This window comes from Salmo trutta, chromosome 28, assembly GCF_901001165.1.
Source record: "Salmo trutta chromosome 28, fSalTru1.1, whole genome shotgun sequence".
Taxonomy (NCBI): domain Eukaryota; kingdom Metazoa; phylum Chordata; class Actinopteri; order Salmoniformes; family Salmonidae; genus Salmo; species Salmo trutta.
This window is the reverse complement of record NC_042984.1, coordinates 10,049,946-10,067,210: the sequence shown is the minus strand read 5'-3', so window position 1 is coordinate 10,067,210 and position 17,265 is coordinate 10,049,946. Positions and strand designations below refer to the sequence as shown.

Here is a 17,265-nt window from a genome sequence, read left to right as displayed (position 1 = left end):
CAACACTTAGGCTTTTACTTCCAGTTTATACACACTATATACATTTTACAATAGTTATGTTTTGTTTGTTTTTAGTCCTGTCCTTCCCCAACCTCTCCCATCTATTTCTGATGTCCATCTAGTTTGAATTCTATTTGCTGTATATTTTTAACTGCTGTTTCACAGAAGTTCTGAACCTATATACATTTTACAGACACAGTATATTTTACATGTGTTATCTTGTTATTAGTCCCACCCTACAGCTCCATTCAACTCCTCCCATCTGTCTCTTAACACCATCCATATTGGATTTCTATTTGCCGTATATTTTTCAACTGCTGAGATGCTTCACAAAAGTTCGGAACCTTATCTCATAGTTTCTATAGATTGTAAATTAAATAGTTTTTTTTGCTAAAAGTATTATATACTGCTCAAAAAAATAAAGGGAACACTTAAACAACACAATGTAACTCCAAGTCAATCACACTTCTGTGAAATCAAAATGTCCACTTAGGATGCAACACTGATTGACAATAAATGTCACATGCTGTTGTGCAAATGGAATAGACAACAGGTGGAAATTATAGGCAATTAGCAAGACACCTCCAATAAAGGAGTGGTTCTGCAGGTGGGGACCACAGACCACTTCTCAGTTCCTATGCTTCCTGGCTGATGTTTTGGTCACTTTTGAATGCTGGCGGTGCTTTCACTCTAGTGGTAGCATGAGACGGAGTCTACAACCCACACAAGTGGCTCAGGTAGTGCAGCTCATCCAGGATGGCACATCAATGCGAGCTGTGGCAAGAAGGTTTGCTGTGTCTGTCAGCGTAGTGTCCAGAGCATGGAGGCGCTACCAGGAGACAGGCCAGTACATCAGGAGACGTGGAGAAGGCCGTAGGAGTGCAACAACCCAGCAGCAGGACCGCTACCTCCGCCTTTGTGCAAGGAGGAGCACTGCCAGAGCCCTGCAAAATGACCTCCAGCAGGCCACAAATGTGCATGTGTCTGCTCAAACGGTCAGAAACAGACTCCATGAGGGCCCGACGTCCACAGGTGGGGGTTGTGCTTACAGCCCAACACCGTGCAGGACGTTTGGCATTTGCCAGAGAACACCAAGATTGGCAAATTCGCCACTGGTGCCCTGTGCTCTTCACAGATGAAAGCAGGTTCACACTGAGCACATGTGACAGACGTGACAGAGTCTGGCGACGCCGTGGAGAACTTTCTGCTGCCTGCAACATCCTCCAGCATGACCGGTTTGGCGGTGGGTCAGTCATGGTGTGGGGTGGCATTTCTTTGGGGGGCCGCACAGCCCTCCATGTGCTCGCCAGAGGTAGCCTGACTGCCATTAGGTACCGATATGAGATCCTCAGACCCCTTGTGAGACCATATGCTGGTGCGGTTGGCCCTGGGTTCCTCCTAATGCAAGACAATGCTAGACCTCATGTGGCTGGAGTGTGTCAACAGTTCCTGCAAGAGGAAGGCATTGATGCTATGGACTGGCCCGCCCGTTCCCCAGACCTGAATCCAATTGAGCACATCTGGGACATCATGTCTTGCTCCATCCACCAACGCCACGTTGCACCACAGACTGTCCAGGAGTTGGCGGATGCTTTAGTCCAGGTCTGGGAGGAGATCCCTCAGGAGACCATCCGCCACCACATCAGGAGCATGCCCAGGCCTTGTAGGGAGGTCATACAGGCACGTGGAGGCCACACACACTACTGAGCCTCATTTTGACTTGTTTTAAGGACATTACATCAAAGTTGGATCAGCCTGTAGTGTGGTTTTCCACTTTAATTTTGTGTGACTCCAAATCCAGACCTCCATGGGTTGATAAATTGGATTTCCATTGATTATTTTTGTGTGATTTTGTTGTCAACACATTCAACTATGTAAAGAAAAGTATTTAATAAGATTATTTCATTCATTCAGATCTAGGATGTGTTATTTTAGTGTTCCCTTTATTTTTTTGAGCAGTGTATTATTGATTGATTTACTATTTACTATGACTTTTCAGATCACCCAGTATTGCTATCTGCAGAGTTAGCTCCAGGTAAATGTTGCAATTCTTCAGCCATTCCTGAACCTGTGACCAAAAACAAGTTACATATGGACAGTACCAAAATAAATAGTTTAATGACTCTGTCACTTCGCAGCAAAATCTGCAGAGCTGGGAAAGTTGTATCCCCCATATGCACTACCGTTCAAAAGTTTGGGGTCACTTAGACATTTCCTTGCTTTTGAAAGAAAAGCAATTTTTTTGCCCATTAAAATAACATGAAATTGATCAGAAATACAGTGTAGACATTGTTTATGTTGTAAATTACTATTGTAGCTGGAAACGGACAATTTTTTTATGGAATATCTACATAGGCATACAGAGGCCCATTATCAACAACCTTCACTCCTGTGTTCCAATGGCAAGTTGTGTTAGCTAATCCAAGTTTATCATTTTAAAAGGCTAATTGATCATTATAAAACCTTTTTGCAATTATGTTAACACAGCTGAAAACTGTTGTTCTGATTAAAGAAGCAATAAAACTGGCCTTCTTTAGACTAGTTGAGTATCTGGAGCATCAGCATTTGTGGGTTCGATTACAGGCAGGGTTCTTCACAACTGGCAGGTTGGGGCTCCCGACGGAGCCAGGGTGGACCTCACAGGCAGGGACTAGCAGAGGTTGTAGGGCAGAGGACTGAAGGGCCCAGAAGTCAGGGTCGAGCTCTGGCCTCTGAGGTCGCTGAAGGTCTCGGATGAGGAGCAAGCGGAGGCTCCCCCACAGGGTCAGAGAGGACCTTGCTGGCGAGGATGGGACCTCAGGGCGGAGGCTGAAGCAGCTCCCGTGGAGGAAGCCATGGTGGGCTCCCACTCAAGACCAGGTGGGGGCTCCCCAAAGGAGCTGGGCTGGTCTCTTTGTGCTGAGATAAGTGGGAACTGCAATGCATGGGCAGCCGGTGTCTGGAAGCCAGGGCTAAGTGGAAGACCCATGGCTGGAGATTAACTTGGCTCCTCATCAGCCTTGGTTTCTCAAATGATTGCCTCGCCTGGTTCACCAACTACTTCTCTGATAAGAGTTCAATGTGTCAAATCGGATGGCCTGTTGTCCGGGCCTCTGGCAGTCTCTATGGGGGTGCCAATTCTTGAGCCAACTCTTTTCTCTGTATACATCAATGATGTCGCTCTTGCTGCTGGTGAGTCTCTGATCCACCTCTACGCAGACGATACCATTCTGTATACTTCTGGCCCTTCTTTGGGCACTGTGTTAACAACCCTCCAGATGAGCTTCAATGCCATACAACTCTCCTTCCGTGGCCTCCAACTGCTCTTAAATACAAGTAAAACTAAATGCATGCTCTTCAACCTATCCCTGCCCGCACCTGCCCGCCCGTCCAGCATTACTACTGTGGACGGTTCTGACTTAGAATATGTGGACAACTACAAATACCTAGGTGTCTGGTTAGACTGTAAACTCTCCTTCCAGACTCACATCAAACATCTCCAATCCAAAGTCAAATCTAGAATTGGCTTCCTATTTCGCAACAAAGCATCCTTCACTCATGCTGCCAAACATACCCTCGTAAAACTGACCATCCTACCGATCCTCGAGTTCGGCGATGTCATTTACAAAAGAGCCTCCAATACCCTACTCAATAAACTGGATGCAGTCTATCACAGTGCCATTCGTTTTGTCACCAACGCCCCATATACTACCCACCACTGCGACCTGTACGCTCTCGTTGGCTGGCCCTCGCGTCATACTCGTCGCCAAACCCACTGGCTCCAGGTCATCTACAAGACCCTGCTAGGTAAAGTCCCCCCTTATCTAAGCTCACTGGTCACCATAGCAGCACCCACCTGTAGCATGCGCTCCAGCAGGTATATCTCTCTGGTCACCCCTAAAGCCAATTCCTCCTTTGGCCGTCTCTCCTTCCAGTTCTCTACTGCCAATGACTGGAACGAACTACAAAAATCTCTGAAACTGGAAACACTTATCTCCCTCACTAGCTTTAAGCACCAGCTGTCAGAGCAGCTCACAGATCACTGCACCTGTACATAGCCCATCTATAATTTAGCCTAAACAACTACCTCTTCCCCTACTGTATTTATTTATTTTGCTCCTTTGCACCCCATTATTTATATTTCTACCTTGCACTTTCTTCCACTACAAATCTACCATTCCAGTGTTTTACTTGCTATATTGTATTTACTTTGCCACCATGGCCTTTTTTGCCTTTACCTCCCTTATCTCACCTCATTTGCTCACATTGTATATAGACTTATATTTCTATTGTATTATTGACTGTATGTTTGTTTTACTCCATGTGTAACTCTGTGTTGTTGTATGTGTCGAACTGCTTTGCTTTATCTTGGCCAGGTCGCAGTTGTAAATGAGAACTTGTTCTCAACTTGCCTACCTGGTTAAATAAAGGTGAAATAAATATAAATAAATAAACAAAGTGCGGCAATGCCTGCTAAAACAGCATTCTCTAAAGCAAAAAATAATAGACTATTTTGGTAAAATAGACAAAATGTTGCTGTCCATTCATTTAAAACCCTATATTTATTTAATTATTTTCCCTGGCTCTAGAGAGGGGAAGCCTGTGCCTCATAGGTAGGCTAGATACTGTATCAGCAGTCGTGGAATAAGTTCAACTCTCCACCCCTACGTGCATCAGCACTTGGCGGTCCCATTCTGTGAGCTTGTGTGGCCTACCACTTCACGGCTGAGCCATTGTTGCTCCTAGACATTTCCGCTTCACAATAACAGCACTTACAGTTGACCAGGGCAGAAAATGACGGTGCCACGTTGAAAGTCACTGAGCTCTTCAGTAAAGCCATACTACTGCCAATGTTTGTCTATGGAGATTAAATGGCTATGTGCTCGATTGTACACACCTGTCAGCAACGAGTGTGGCTGAAATAGACAAATCCACTAATTTGAAGGGGTGTGCACATACTTTTGTATAGAATGATGTATCATCATCATCAATCTGCATTTTCAAATAAAATACATATTTTAGTGTTAAAGATACGTTACAATAGTTTTGAAACTTAAAGGCAGAGATATAACCAGATGTACTAGTGGTGGTTATTGTTGTTCTGAGTATCAGTACTATCCTAACTTAATACTATATAACCTGTCTTTATCAACCAGTACTATACCAACTTAATACTATATAACCTGTCTTTATCAACCAGTACTATCCTAACTTAATACTATATAACCTGTCTTTATCAACCAGGACTATCCTAACTTAATACTATATAACCTGTCTTTATCAACCAGTACTATCCTAACTTAATACTATATAACCTGTCTTTATCAACCAGTACTATACCAACTTAATACTATATAACCTGTCTTTATCAACCAGGACTATCCTAACTTAATACTATATAACCTGTCTTTATCAACCAGGACTATCCTAACTTAATACTATATAACCTGTCTTTATCAACCAGTACTATCCTAACTTAATACTATATAACCTGTCTTTATCTACCAGTACTATCCGAACTTAATACTATATAACCTCTATTTATCGACCCCAGCTGTTCTCTCCCAACCTGAATAAGTTCTGCTGTGTGACGTCTGGCAGTGTGAGACTACTACAACATCTTAACTCTCTCAACTTGAAAAAGAGCAAAGCACCAATATTTGGAAAGGCACACACCTGTCTATATAAGGTCCCACAGTTGATAGTGCATGTCAGAGCAAAAACCAAGCCATGAAGTCATCATCAGGTTTAGAGATGGAAATTAGTTAGAGGAGGGATTCCCAACGAGGCCCCGAAATATGAGACTCCTCTGGTAGATCCCAGTTTGGGAATCCCACTAACTAGAAGAGCACCTGGAACCTCCAACCTCTGGATGGAGGAACACATATGGGATGTATTTATTATTCAGTGTGTTGACATTTTCAGAACGTTGCATATAGAAATGTATTAAATAGTGCTGACACGATTCCTGGACTCTATCCTGCTGACAGACAGTCATATTTGTTCTACACAATACAAATCTATGAGAACATTCTGTAATGTTGCACCTGGTGAACAGTATGAATGTTGATCCCTTCACTGCTTTGCACCAGACAAGAAGCATATATTCTAAACCAAACAATGGAATGGCTGGAACATGATGGATGTCTTTATAAGTTTACAGAGAGGTGAAGAGAGTAAACATTTTGTTCAGAAACACTCTCCATTTAAACTCTCAACATCTCTGGGTTGTTGCAAGAACTATGTTAGTTTTACAGTGGTGCAAAAAGTACCCAATTGTCATACTTGATTAAAAGTAAAGATACCTTAATAGAAAATGACTCAAGTAAACGTGAATGTCACCCAGTAATATACTACGTGTATAAAAGTATCTGGTTTTAAATATATTTAAGTACAGTTGTGGAAAAAGTTCTCAATTGTCATACTTAAGTAAAAAGTAAATACTATACATCAAAATCCTTATATTACGCAAACCAGATGGCACAATTTTCTTATCATTTTTTTTATGTACAGCCAGGGGCATACTCCAACAACACTCAGACATCACAAATGCAGTATTTGTGTTTAGTTAGTGCACCAGATCAGAGGCAGTAGGGATGACATTCAAAATGTAACAAGTACTTTTGGGTGTCAAGGAAAATTTGGGGATTAAAAAGTACAGATTTTCTTTAGGAATGTACATTTTACATTGACATTTTAGTAATATAGCAGACACTTTTATCCAGAGTGACTTGCAGTTAGTGCAGTCACCTTAAGATAGCTAGGTGTGACAACCACATATCACAGACATAGTTAGTACACGTTTCCTCAATAAAGCAGTTGTCAGCAAAATCAGAGCTAGAAGGGGAAGTCAAGTGCAAGTGTTGGTTCAGGAAAGTTTTTTTGTTTTTGTGGGGGGATTCGAGGGGGATTATTTAAGGTAATCTTTGAAGAGGCAGGGTTTCAGGTGCTTTCGGAAGATGGACAGGGACTCTGCTGTTCTAGCTTTAGGGGGAGCTGGTTCCACTATTAGGGTGCCAGGACAGAGAAGAGCTTCGATTGGGCTCCTGTATGGGTGGGAGGACAGCTCCTGCTCAAAATGTAGTAATTTTACATATTAGTCATTTAGCAGACACTCTTATCCAGAGTGACAGTAGTGAGTGCATACATTTTCATACTGATCCCCCTTGGGAATTGAACCCACAATCCCAAAGTTGCAAGCACCATGCTCTACCAATTGAGCCACACAGGACCAATGTAGTGAAGTAAAAGTTTAAAAAAATATAAATAGTAAAGTACAGATATCCAGTAGAACCTCAAAGTAGTTTTACTTAGTTACTTTACACCTCTGTTAGAGATAATGGGAATATGTTTTTTACCTAAAGCTTTTATACATTTGATCATATCAAAACAAATTCATTTGTTTCCAGGCATTGGGAGAATGCTTTTCTCACCAAATTGTGTTGGTGTTTAGAAGCGAACATGGACCGATTTGATGCTCTCCCAATAGTAATACAGTTTGCAGCCTTGTAAAAATCTCAATGGGTGCCTTATATTTTATGGTGAGATTGATTTCCCACAATATTTTCGGTATATTTTTACGAAACATGTGAACCTGTGCTTTTGGTGTAATGAATTAATAACATGTGTTTTTTTCATTGTTCCCCCATTATTATCAGCCATTATGGGTCTGCCTTATATAAAAACATTTCCAACTGATGTCTGTTTCCAAAAATATTTTGTGAAAAACATGACTTTGTTCTTATTTCTACTCATACTGAGGTATAGTTTTATTTAATTTGGAATGGGGCCATTTACTAAATGTTTGATACGTGTTTTTATTGACTCTTGAAATAATTTTTATTTGCATTAAAATCACTGTTTGTCTAAGCTTTTAAATAAACTTATTAAAAAGGTTCTGTGAAAAAATATCTGCCATATCTGGTTTCTCCAGTATCTGGTTTGTCCTTTGAGTTGCTCGAGATTTGGAGTTGATCTCGCGACATTTTGTTGTTGCAGCAGAGGAAAACGGGCGCGCTGGGTAGATGACATTGTGAAATCCCGGGAGCCCAGACGCAAATGGAGTAGCTAGAAACGCTTTCTCAACAAACTCTTTCCGCCCTAAAACGTGCAGAATTTCAAGAATTTTGCACCTTGCTCACAACGAACTAGCTAGCCAGAGGTTACAGCATTTTCTTAAACTACTTAGCGAACTTACTTTAGTTGCACGAGTCTAGCTGCTGCCACCCTTGACCAAGAAAAAGGAGAAGTCACAACTTGCAGTTTGAGGGTTGTTCTGCAGGGATGTCGCAGAAAGAAAGACCTACGTTTTATCGGCAGGAGGTGACCAAGACGATTTGGGAGGTACCAGAACGCTACCAGACCCTTTCTCCAGTCGGTTCCGGGGCCTACGGATCAGTTTGGTAAATCACGTTTTTTTGTTGTCTTATTATGTCTACAATAGAGCTAACCAATGTAGCCATTAATTTCTATAAGGCCTGTTTAGATAGACGCTCAAGTTAGCTTTCCCGGCTGGTGTATTCAGAATAGAGCGATGCCCGGCCGTAAGGCCCTATCGTTTCTCCAACTGTGCCAGAGAGAGCGGAGCATGCGAACCAGTCTGTCCTCACAGTCCCAGAACATTAACTAGACTCACCATTCGATAAAACGTTGCCATGTGAAATGCTGCAATGTCCCAGCTACAAAGTTGGCTAGTTACGTGCACGATTTAAATGTATCCAGGTACTTGTATAGTTTATCCGAATAGCAACATTACATTTAAACGTATTAAAGCTATGAACATATTATGCAAATTGATAGCCACAAAGAGAGTTGCAAAGTACTCCGTGTGGTCGTATCGGTCATTTGGTTTCGTGTACTTTCTGTTATGTTATTTAATAGTTTATCCAGCGGGTTGGGCAACGGAGGCATTTTCAACCCAAAGTTGGCTAATTCCATCTGTTGTTAATTAAACCTCAGAGTTATGCCATGATGATGTTATGATGACTCATCAGGCCCAGAATAGGATTAATTATTCTAACCAGGATACATGGCTCACTGGTTTACTGTCTGGACTTGTTCCTTAGATGTTGAAGAAAGGGGATAGGGTCTGTCTGTCTTTACGCGTTCCTTAGTTGAGGAAACAAGATATGGTGTGTGCTTCTGTATGAAGGACATTAACTGCAAGTTATTAACCTCTTGCCCTTTTTTACACTTTTGACATCTATGTTTCCCCGTTTGAATCCACTTTTAGTGAAGTACTTGCCTGGTCCCACATCTGTTAGTGCTTTTGCCAGCTCCATTGTCATGTTAGCCTAGTTTGTTTTGCACCAATACAGGCTCCTGTAATACTTCTGCTGCTAGGCAACAACAGGACAGGGTAATCCTTCAACGATCGTATGTTCAGAGGTTTCCTTAACCTTTAGTTAATGAAAATGGGACCAGTAGTAGCCTTTATTACCTGAGTATTACCCTTGTAGTACCCTGTTTTACCCTTGTAGTACCCTGTCTTATCTTTATCTAATACCGACTATGTTATTATTATCATCTGCTGGGTTGGTGTCTGAGTAAACATATAGTTTGTTGTTGTTCTCCCCAGAGCAGGAAGTGACTGCTGTGCTGCTGCTAGGCAGTGGGCTCATTTTTTGATGGCGGGATTACTGTAGGGTTAAAAAGGGAACTGGATATCAGACCAAGGGACATTTTATATGTGTGCACCGAAGCTCACATACATACAACTTTATCTAAATGTTTGTTTGGTGTGTCCTGGGGACTCCTGACCTCCTTGGTCTTGCAACTATTTCATCACAAACAATTATTCACCTCTGCTCTGTGAGTGTGTACAACAGTTTTGGCTCTCTTGCCAACTTCCTGTGGAATTGTCAATGACCGCAATAGATTTGACAAGAGAGACCAAACCGATCCAGGCTGGCAGCTGACTGCTCTTGACTGTGGTTAGGAGAGATTCAAAGAGAGAGGAAGTGAGCGGGAGACTTCCCTCCCGGTCTGTCAGTCAGCCAAGGTGAATCTCAAATATCCTGGATTCCTCAGGTCCTCCCTCTCCTTGCCATCTTCTCAATAAGTCAGAGGAATAGAGGAGAGCATTGTTTCACGTTTTGTAATGTCACATGCACAAGTACAGAAATGCCTTTCTTGCAAACTCAAAACCCAACAATGCAATAATCAATAACAATGTATTACTAGACAAAAAATCACACGAGAATTAAGAAATAAGAAATGCATGATAAAGTAAGTAAGCATACTATATACAGGAAATATTTAAAAAGTCCGTTCCAATACCATATTTACATATGCAGGGGTACTGGAGTGATAAGAGGTAGATATGCATAGGGGTAAGGTAACTAGGCAACAGGATATAAGGTAAACAGAGTAGCAGCACTTTGCATGTGAGTGGGTGTGCGGGTGTGTAGAGTCAGTATAAATGTATGTGCATATTATGTGTGAGTGAGCAGATGATGGAGTGAGTGTGTGTGTGTGTGTGTGTGTGTGTTGGAGTGACGTGTGTGTAGGGCCCTGTGAGTGTGCATAGAGAAAGGTCAATAAAGATACAAGGTTAACTTAGTCTGTTTTTAGATATTTTATTAGCTATTTATCACTCGTATTGGTTGGGGATAGAAGGTGTTCAAGATCCTGTTGGTGTCAGATATTATGCATCGGTACCGCTTGCCGTGCGGCAGCAGAGAAAATAGTCTATGGCTTGGGTGGTTGGGGTCTTTGCCGATTTTCCGGCCCTTCTTTTCACGCCGCCTGATAGAGGTCCCAGTGATGTACTGGGCTGTCGGCACAACTCTCTGTAGCGCTTTACGATTGAGGGCGGTGCTATTGCCATACCAAGCAATGATGCAGCCAGTCATTGGAGGAGAAGATCCAAGATGAGATCAAAGGTGTTTGTCTCCTGCAATGCTTTCCTCACTTCCCTCTAACGCAACAACACATCTGCCACGCTGATCCTCAACACTGGGGCCCCTCAGGGGTGCGTGCTTAGTCCCCTTCTGTACTCCCTGTTCACCCACGACTGCATGGCCAAGCACAACTCCAACACCATTAAGTTTGCTGACGACACAACTGTGGTCGGCCTGATCACCGACAACGATGAGACAGCCTATAGGGAGGAGGTCAGAGACCTGGCAGTTTGGTGCCAGGTCAACAACCTCCCTCAACATGAGCAAGACAAAGGAGCTGATTGTTGACTATAGGAAAAGGAGGGCCGTCAGGCCCTCATTTAACATCGACAGGGCTGAAGTGGAGCGGGTTGAGAGTTTCAAGTTCCTTGGTGTCCACATCACCAACAAACTATCATGGTCCAAACACAAAAGACAGTTGTGAACAGGGCACGACAAAGCCTATTCCCCTCAGGAGACTGACAAGATTTGGCATGGGTCCCCAGATACTCAAAGTTCTACAGCTGCACCATTGAGAGCATCCTGGCCGGTTGCATCACCGCCTGGTATGGTAACTGCTCGGCATCTGACCGTAAAGCGCTACAGAGGGTACAGCGTACAGCCCACTACTACACTGAGGCCAAGCTTCCTGGCATCCAGAACCTTTCAGTTGAAGTCGGAAGTTTACATACACCTCAGCCAAATACATTTAAACTCAGTTTTTCACAATTCCTGACATTTAATCCTAGTAAAAATTCCCTGTCTTAGGTCAGTTAGGATCACCACTTTATTATAAGAATGTGAAATGTCAGAATAATAGTAGAGAATTATTTCAGCTTTTATTTCTTTCATCACATTTCCAGTGGGTCAGAAGTTTACATACACTCAATTAGTATTTGGTAGCATTGCCTTTAAATTGTTTAACTTGGGTCAAATGTTTCGGGTAGCCTTCCACAAGCTTCCCACAATAAGTTGGGTGAATTCTGGCCCATTCCTCCTGACAGAGCTGGTGTAACTGAGTCAGGTTTGTAGGCCTCCTTGCTCACACACACTCTTTCAGTTCTGCTCACAAATTTTCTATAGGGTTGAGGTCAGGGCTTTGTGATGGCCACTCTAATACCTTGACTTTGTTGTCCTTAAGCCATTTTACCACAACTTTGAAAGTATGCTTGGGTGTCATTTTCCATTTGGAAGACCCATTTGCGACCAAGCTTTACCTTCCTGATTGATGTCTTGAGATGTTGCTTCAATGTATCCACATAATTGTCCTGCCTCATGATGCCATCGATTTTGTGAAGTGCACCAGTCCTTCCTGCAGCAAAGCACCCCCACAACATGATGCTGCCACCCCTGTGCATCATGTTTGGGATGGTGTTCTTCCGCTTGCAAGCCCCCCCCCACTTTTTCCTCCAAAAATAACGATGGTCATTATGGCCAAATAGTTCTATTTTTGTTTCATCAGACCAGAGGACATTTCTCCAAAAAGTCCAATCTTTGTCCCCATGTGCAGTTGCAAACCGTAGTCTCTTTTTTTATGGTGGTTTTGGAGCAGTGGCTTCTTCCTTGCTGAGCTGTCTTTCAGGTTATGTCGATATAGTGCTAGTTTTACTGTGGATATAGATACTTTTGTATCTGTTTCCTCCAGCGTCTTCACAAGGTCCTTTGCTGTTGTTCTGGGATTGATTTGCACTTTTCACACCAAAGTATGTTCATCTCTAGGAGACAGAACTCGTCTCCTTCCTGAGCGGTATGACGGCTGTGTGGTCACATGGTGTTTATACTTACGTACTATTGTTTGTACAGATGAACGTGGTACCTTCAGGTGTTTGGAAATTGCTCCCAAGGATGAACCAGACTTGTGAAGGTCTAGGATGATTTCTTTTGATTTTCCCATGATGTCAAGCAAAGAGGCACTGAGTTTGAAGGTAGGCCTTGAAATACATCCATAGGTACACCTCCAATTGACTCAAATGATGTCAATTAGCCTATCAGAAGCTTCTAAAGCCATGACATCATTTTCTGGAATTTTCCAAGCTGTTTAAAGTCACAGTAAATTGACTGTATGTAAACGTCTGACCCACTGGAATTGTGATACAGTGAAATAATCTGTCTGTAAAAAATTGTTGGAAAAATTGCTAGTGTCATGCACAAAGTAGGTGTCTTAACCGACTTGCCAAAACTATAGTTTGTTTACAGGAAATTTGTGGTGGTTGAAAAACTAGTTTTAATGACTTAAATTTAAGTGTATGGAAACTTCCGACTTTAACTGTATATACTATGCAGTGTCAGAAGAAAGCCCAAAAAATTGTCAAGGTCTCCAGTCACCCAAGTCATAGACTGTTCTCTCTGCTACTGCACGGCAAGCGGTACTGGAGCGCCAAGTCTAGCCCCAAAAAGCTCCTTAACAGCTTCTATCCCCAAGCCATAAGACTGCTGAACAATTCATCTAATTGCCACCCAGACTATTTACATTGATCCCCTGCAATTTTGTTCCAATTTTTTAAAGTTTATTTAGTAGATATTTTCTTAACAATTTTTTTGTTGAACTGCAATGTTGATTAAGTGCTTGTCAGGAAGTATTTCAATGTAAGGTATTGTATTCGGCCCATGTGACAAATATAATTGGATTTTATTTGCTGATAGCGTATTGAGAGGGTGTCAGGAGAGAGGACAAGAGGACTCTAGGAAAAGACTATTGACCATTCCCTAGCGATGCTCCTCTTCACCTAGCCTGTCTGTCAGACTGTCCATATTCAGACTCTCCATGGCCAGACAACATGGATATGAAGTGGACTTTTAAGGGGAATAGGGTGCCGTTGGGGGGATTGCCTCAGTCTGCTGAGAGATTACAATTTCACTTCTGCTGACGTCTCGTTTTCCTTCTCACTTCAGCACCTCTTGCTTCACTTCATCTGCTTTCATGCAAATATTGGTCCTTTTTAAATGTTTTTTCCCCTCTGTGTCTTCTTGTAAAATGACAGCCTGGCTGCAGCTTCAGGACGACACCTATGTGTGAGTTGAGTTAACTCTCTTAGGTCTATCGTTATCTGTTTTCTTTATACTGAATGTCTCTTTATTACCCCTTCATATTTTCCTGTCAGCCAATGCCTATTGACGGTGGGTCGTTCTCTCGGCCAATGCCTATTGACGGTGGGTCGTTCTCTCGGCCAATGCCTATTGACGGTGGGTCGTTCTCTCGGCCAATGCCTATTGACGGTGGGTCGTTCTCTCGGCCAATGCCTATTGACGGTGGGTCGTTCTCTCGGCCAATGCCTATTGACGGTGGGTCGTTCTCCTCGGCCAATGCCTATTGACGGTGGGTCGTTCTCTCGGCCAATGCCTATTGACGGTGGGTCGTTCTCTCAGCCAATGCCTATTGACGGTGGGTCGTTCTCTCAGCCAATGCCTATTGACGGTGGGTCGTTCTCTCAGCCAATGCCTATTGACGGTGGGTCGTTCTCTCAGCCAATGCCTATTGACGGTGGGTCGTTCTCTCAGCCAATGCCTATTGACGGTGGGGTCGTTCTCTCAGCCAATGCCTATTGACGGTGGGTCGTTCTCTCAGCCAATGCCTATTGACGATGGGTCGTTCTCTCAGCCAATGCCTATTGACGGTGGGTCGTTCTCTCGGCCAATGCCTATTGACGGTGGGTCGTTCTCTCGGCCAATGCCCATTGACGGTGGGTCGTTCTCTCGGCCAATGCCCATTGACGGTGGGTCGTTCTCTCGGCCAATGCCCATTGACGGTGGGTCGTTCTCTCGGCCAATGCCTATTGACGGTGGGTCGTTCTCTCGGCCAATGCCTATTGACGGTGGGTCGTTCTCTCGGCCAATGCCTATTGACGGTGGGTCGTTCTCTCGGCCAATGCCTATTGACGGTGGGTCGTTCTCTCAGCCAATGCCTATTGACGGTGGGTCGTTCTCTCAGCCAATGCCTATTGACGGTGGGTCGTTCTCTCAGCCAATGCCTATTGACGGTGGGTCGTTCTCTCGGCCAATGCCTATTGACGGTGGGTCGTTCTCTCGGCCAATGCCTATTGACGGTGGGTCGTTCTCTCGGCCAATGCCTATTGACGGTGGGTCGTTCTCTCGGCCAATGCCTATTGACGGTGGGTCGTTCTCTCGGCCAATGCCTATTGACGGTGGGTCGTTCTCTCGGCCAATGCCTATTGACGGTGGGTCGTTCTCTCGGCCAATGCCTATTGACGGTGGGGTCGTTCTCTCGGCCAATGCCTATTGACGGTGGGTCGTTCTCTCGGCCAATGCCTATTGACGGTGGGTCGTTCTCTCGGCCAATGCCTATTGACGGTGGGTCGTTCTCTCGGGCCAATGCCTATTGACGGTGGATCACTGAGAGAGCCTACTGTTTGTGAAGATCGTGTGCGTAACGTTTTGTCACAACGCTGATTTCTATTAGATCAGTACTTTGAACTATCCTATCAGTACTTGTATTGAAGAAGAATGGGTGCAGCTTTGTTAGATAATGTTGACTAATATCCACCTCTTGTAGTTGAAATAAAGTCATCCATTTCTGTTTTCTCCAGCTCGTCGTACGATCAGAAGACGGGTCTGAAGATCGCTGTGAAGAAGCTCTCCCGGCCTTTCCAGTCCTTTATCCACGCCAAGAGAACCTACAGAGAGCTACGGCTGCTCAAGCACATGAAGCATGAGAATGTGAGTTTTGTCTCAAAAGCTGCACAACGTTTTTTGCTGCATGAATCATTATGTAACTGCTTGAATCATTATGTTACTGCTTGAATCATTATGTTACTGCTTGAATATCATCTCTAGGATGATGTTGGCTTAAGTCTTCTATTGCCCTCTCTGTCTTGCTGTCTCTCGCTGTCTGTCTCTCTGTCTCGCTCGCTCTCTCTTGTCCGTGTCGCTCGCTCTCTCTTGTCCGTGTCGCTCGCTCTCTCTTGTCCGTCTCGCTCTCTCCTCTCTTTTAAAAGCAGCAGAACTATGTTGGCTACATGAATCATATTACTGAATACAACTGTGCTGCTGACTCAGATATCAACTGTATGAAGATGTTGGTTGAAGTATTCTATTGTTCTAGTTCCAATGCTCCTCTCTGCTGAAACCAACTCCTTGTGGAGTCAGGAAGTCATTGGGAGAGCTGATACAGTCCTCGTTCCTTGTTGGATTATTAACTTGACCATTGGCCTTTCTGTATTTCAGGTGATCGGCCTTCTAGATGTTTTCACACCTGCTACTAGTCTGGAGGAGTTCAATGATGTGTGAGTTGAGTTAACTCTTAGGTCTATCGTTATCTGTTTTCTTTATATGCTGAATGTCTCTTTATTACCCCTTCATATTTTCCTGTCAGCCAATGCCTATTGACGGTGGGTCGTTCTCTCAGCCAATGCCTATTGACGGTGGGTCGTTCTCTCAGCCAATGCCTATTGACGGTGGGTCGTTCTCTCAGCCAATGCCTATTGACGGTGGGTCGTTCTCTCAGCCAATGCCTATTGACGGTGGGTCGTTCTCTCGGCCAATGCCTATTGACGGTGGGTCGTTCTCTCGGCCAATGCCTATTGACGGTGGGTCGTTCTCTCGGCCAATGCCTATTGACGGTGGGTCGTTCTCTCAGCCAATGCCTATTGACGGTGGGTCGTTCTCTCGGCCAATGCCTATTGACGGTGGGTCGTTACATTTACATTACATTTAAGTCATTTAGCAGACGCTCTTATCCAGAGCGACTTACAAATTGGTGCATTCACCTATAATATCCAGTAGAACAAACACTTTACAATAGTGCATCTAAATCCTTTAAAGGGGGGGGGGTTAGAAGGATTACTTTATCCTATCCCAGGTATTCCTTAAAGAGGTGGGGTTTCAGGTGTCTCCGGAAGGTGGTGATTGACTCCGCTGTCCTCTCGTTCTCTCGGCCAATGCCTATTGACGGTGGGTCGTTCTCTCAGCCAATGCCTATTGACGGTGGGTCGTTCTCTCAGCCAATGCCTATTGACGGTGGATCATTGCCTCACTTCCGACATAAAGAGTAGCCTACACAGTGTCTTTATTTTCCCAGCAGCAGAGATCAAACAAGTCCTGCTCTGTCTGGGAAGCTCCTGGGTACCTATGACTATTATCAGTAGTACTACCTGTTAACAATGTTCCCTCTAAGCTGTGTGAGTGCCCGTACTCTACACAGACTGTACTACTCAGCCCGTACTCTACACAGACTGTACTACTCAGCCCGTACTCTACACAGACTGTACTACTCGGCCCGTACTCTACACAGACTGTACTACTCGGCCCGTACTCTACACAGACTGTACTACTCGGCCCGTACTCTACACAGACTGTCCTACTCGGCCCGTACTCTGCACAGACTGTGCTACTCGGCCCGTACTCTGCACAGACTGCGCTACTCGGCCCGTACTCTGCACAGACTGCGCTA

General features: G+C 44.0%; 2 protein-coding genes across 3 annotated transcripts in view; one reads left to right on the top strand and one right to left on the bottom strand.

Moving 5' to 3' along the window:
• The window catches only part of LOC115165435 (protein FAM107B-like), a 38,441-nt gene that overhangs the window by 12,716 nt on the left and 8,460 nt on the right, over positions 1 to 17,265 (bottom strand). The gene's annotated exons all lie outside the window — the stretch shown is intronic.
• Positions 7,943 to 17,265, top strand: part of LOC115165434 (mitogen-activated protein kinase 14A) — a 28,248-nt gene continuing 18,925 nt past the window's right edge. The window contains exons 1-3 of one of the 2 annotated variants that reach the window (XM_029718536.1): positions 7,943 to 8,381; positions 15,404 to 15,533; positions 16,041 to 16,099. In XM_029718536.1, coding sequence (XP_029574396.1) covers positions 8,263 to 8,381; positions 15,404 to 15,533; positions 16,041 to 16,099 — 308 coding nt within the window. In that variant the 5' untranslated portion in view covers positions 7,943 to 8,262. The remainder of the gene's footprint in view (positions 8,382 to 15,403; positions 15,534 to 16,040; positions 16,100 to 17,265) is intronic. The other variant, XM_029718535.1, reaches the window with a different exon arrangement.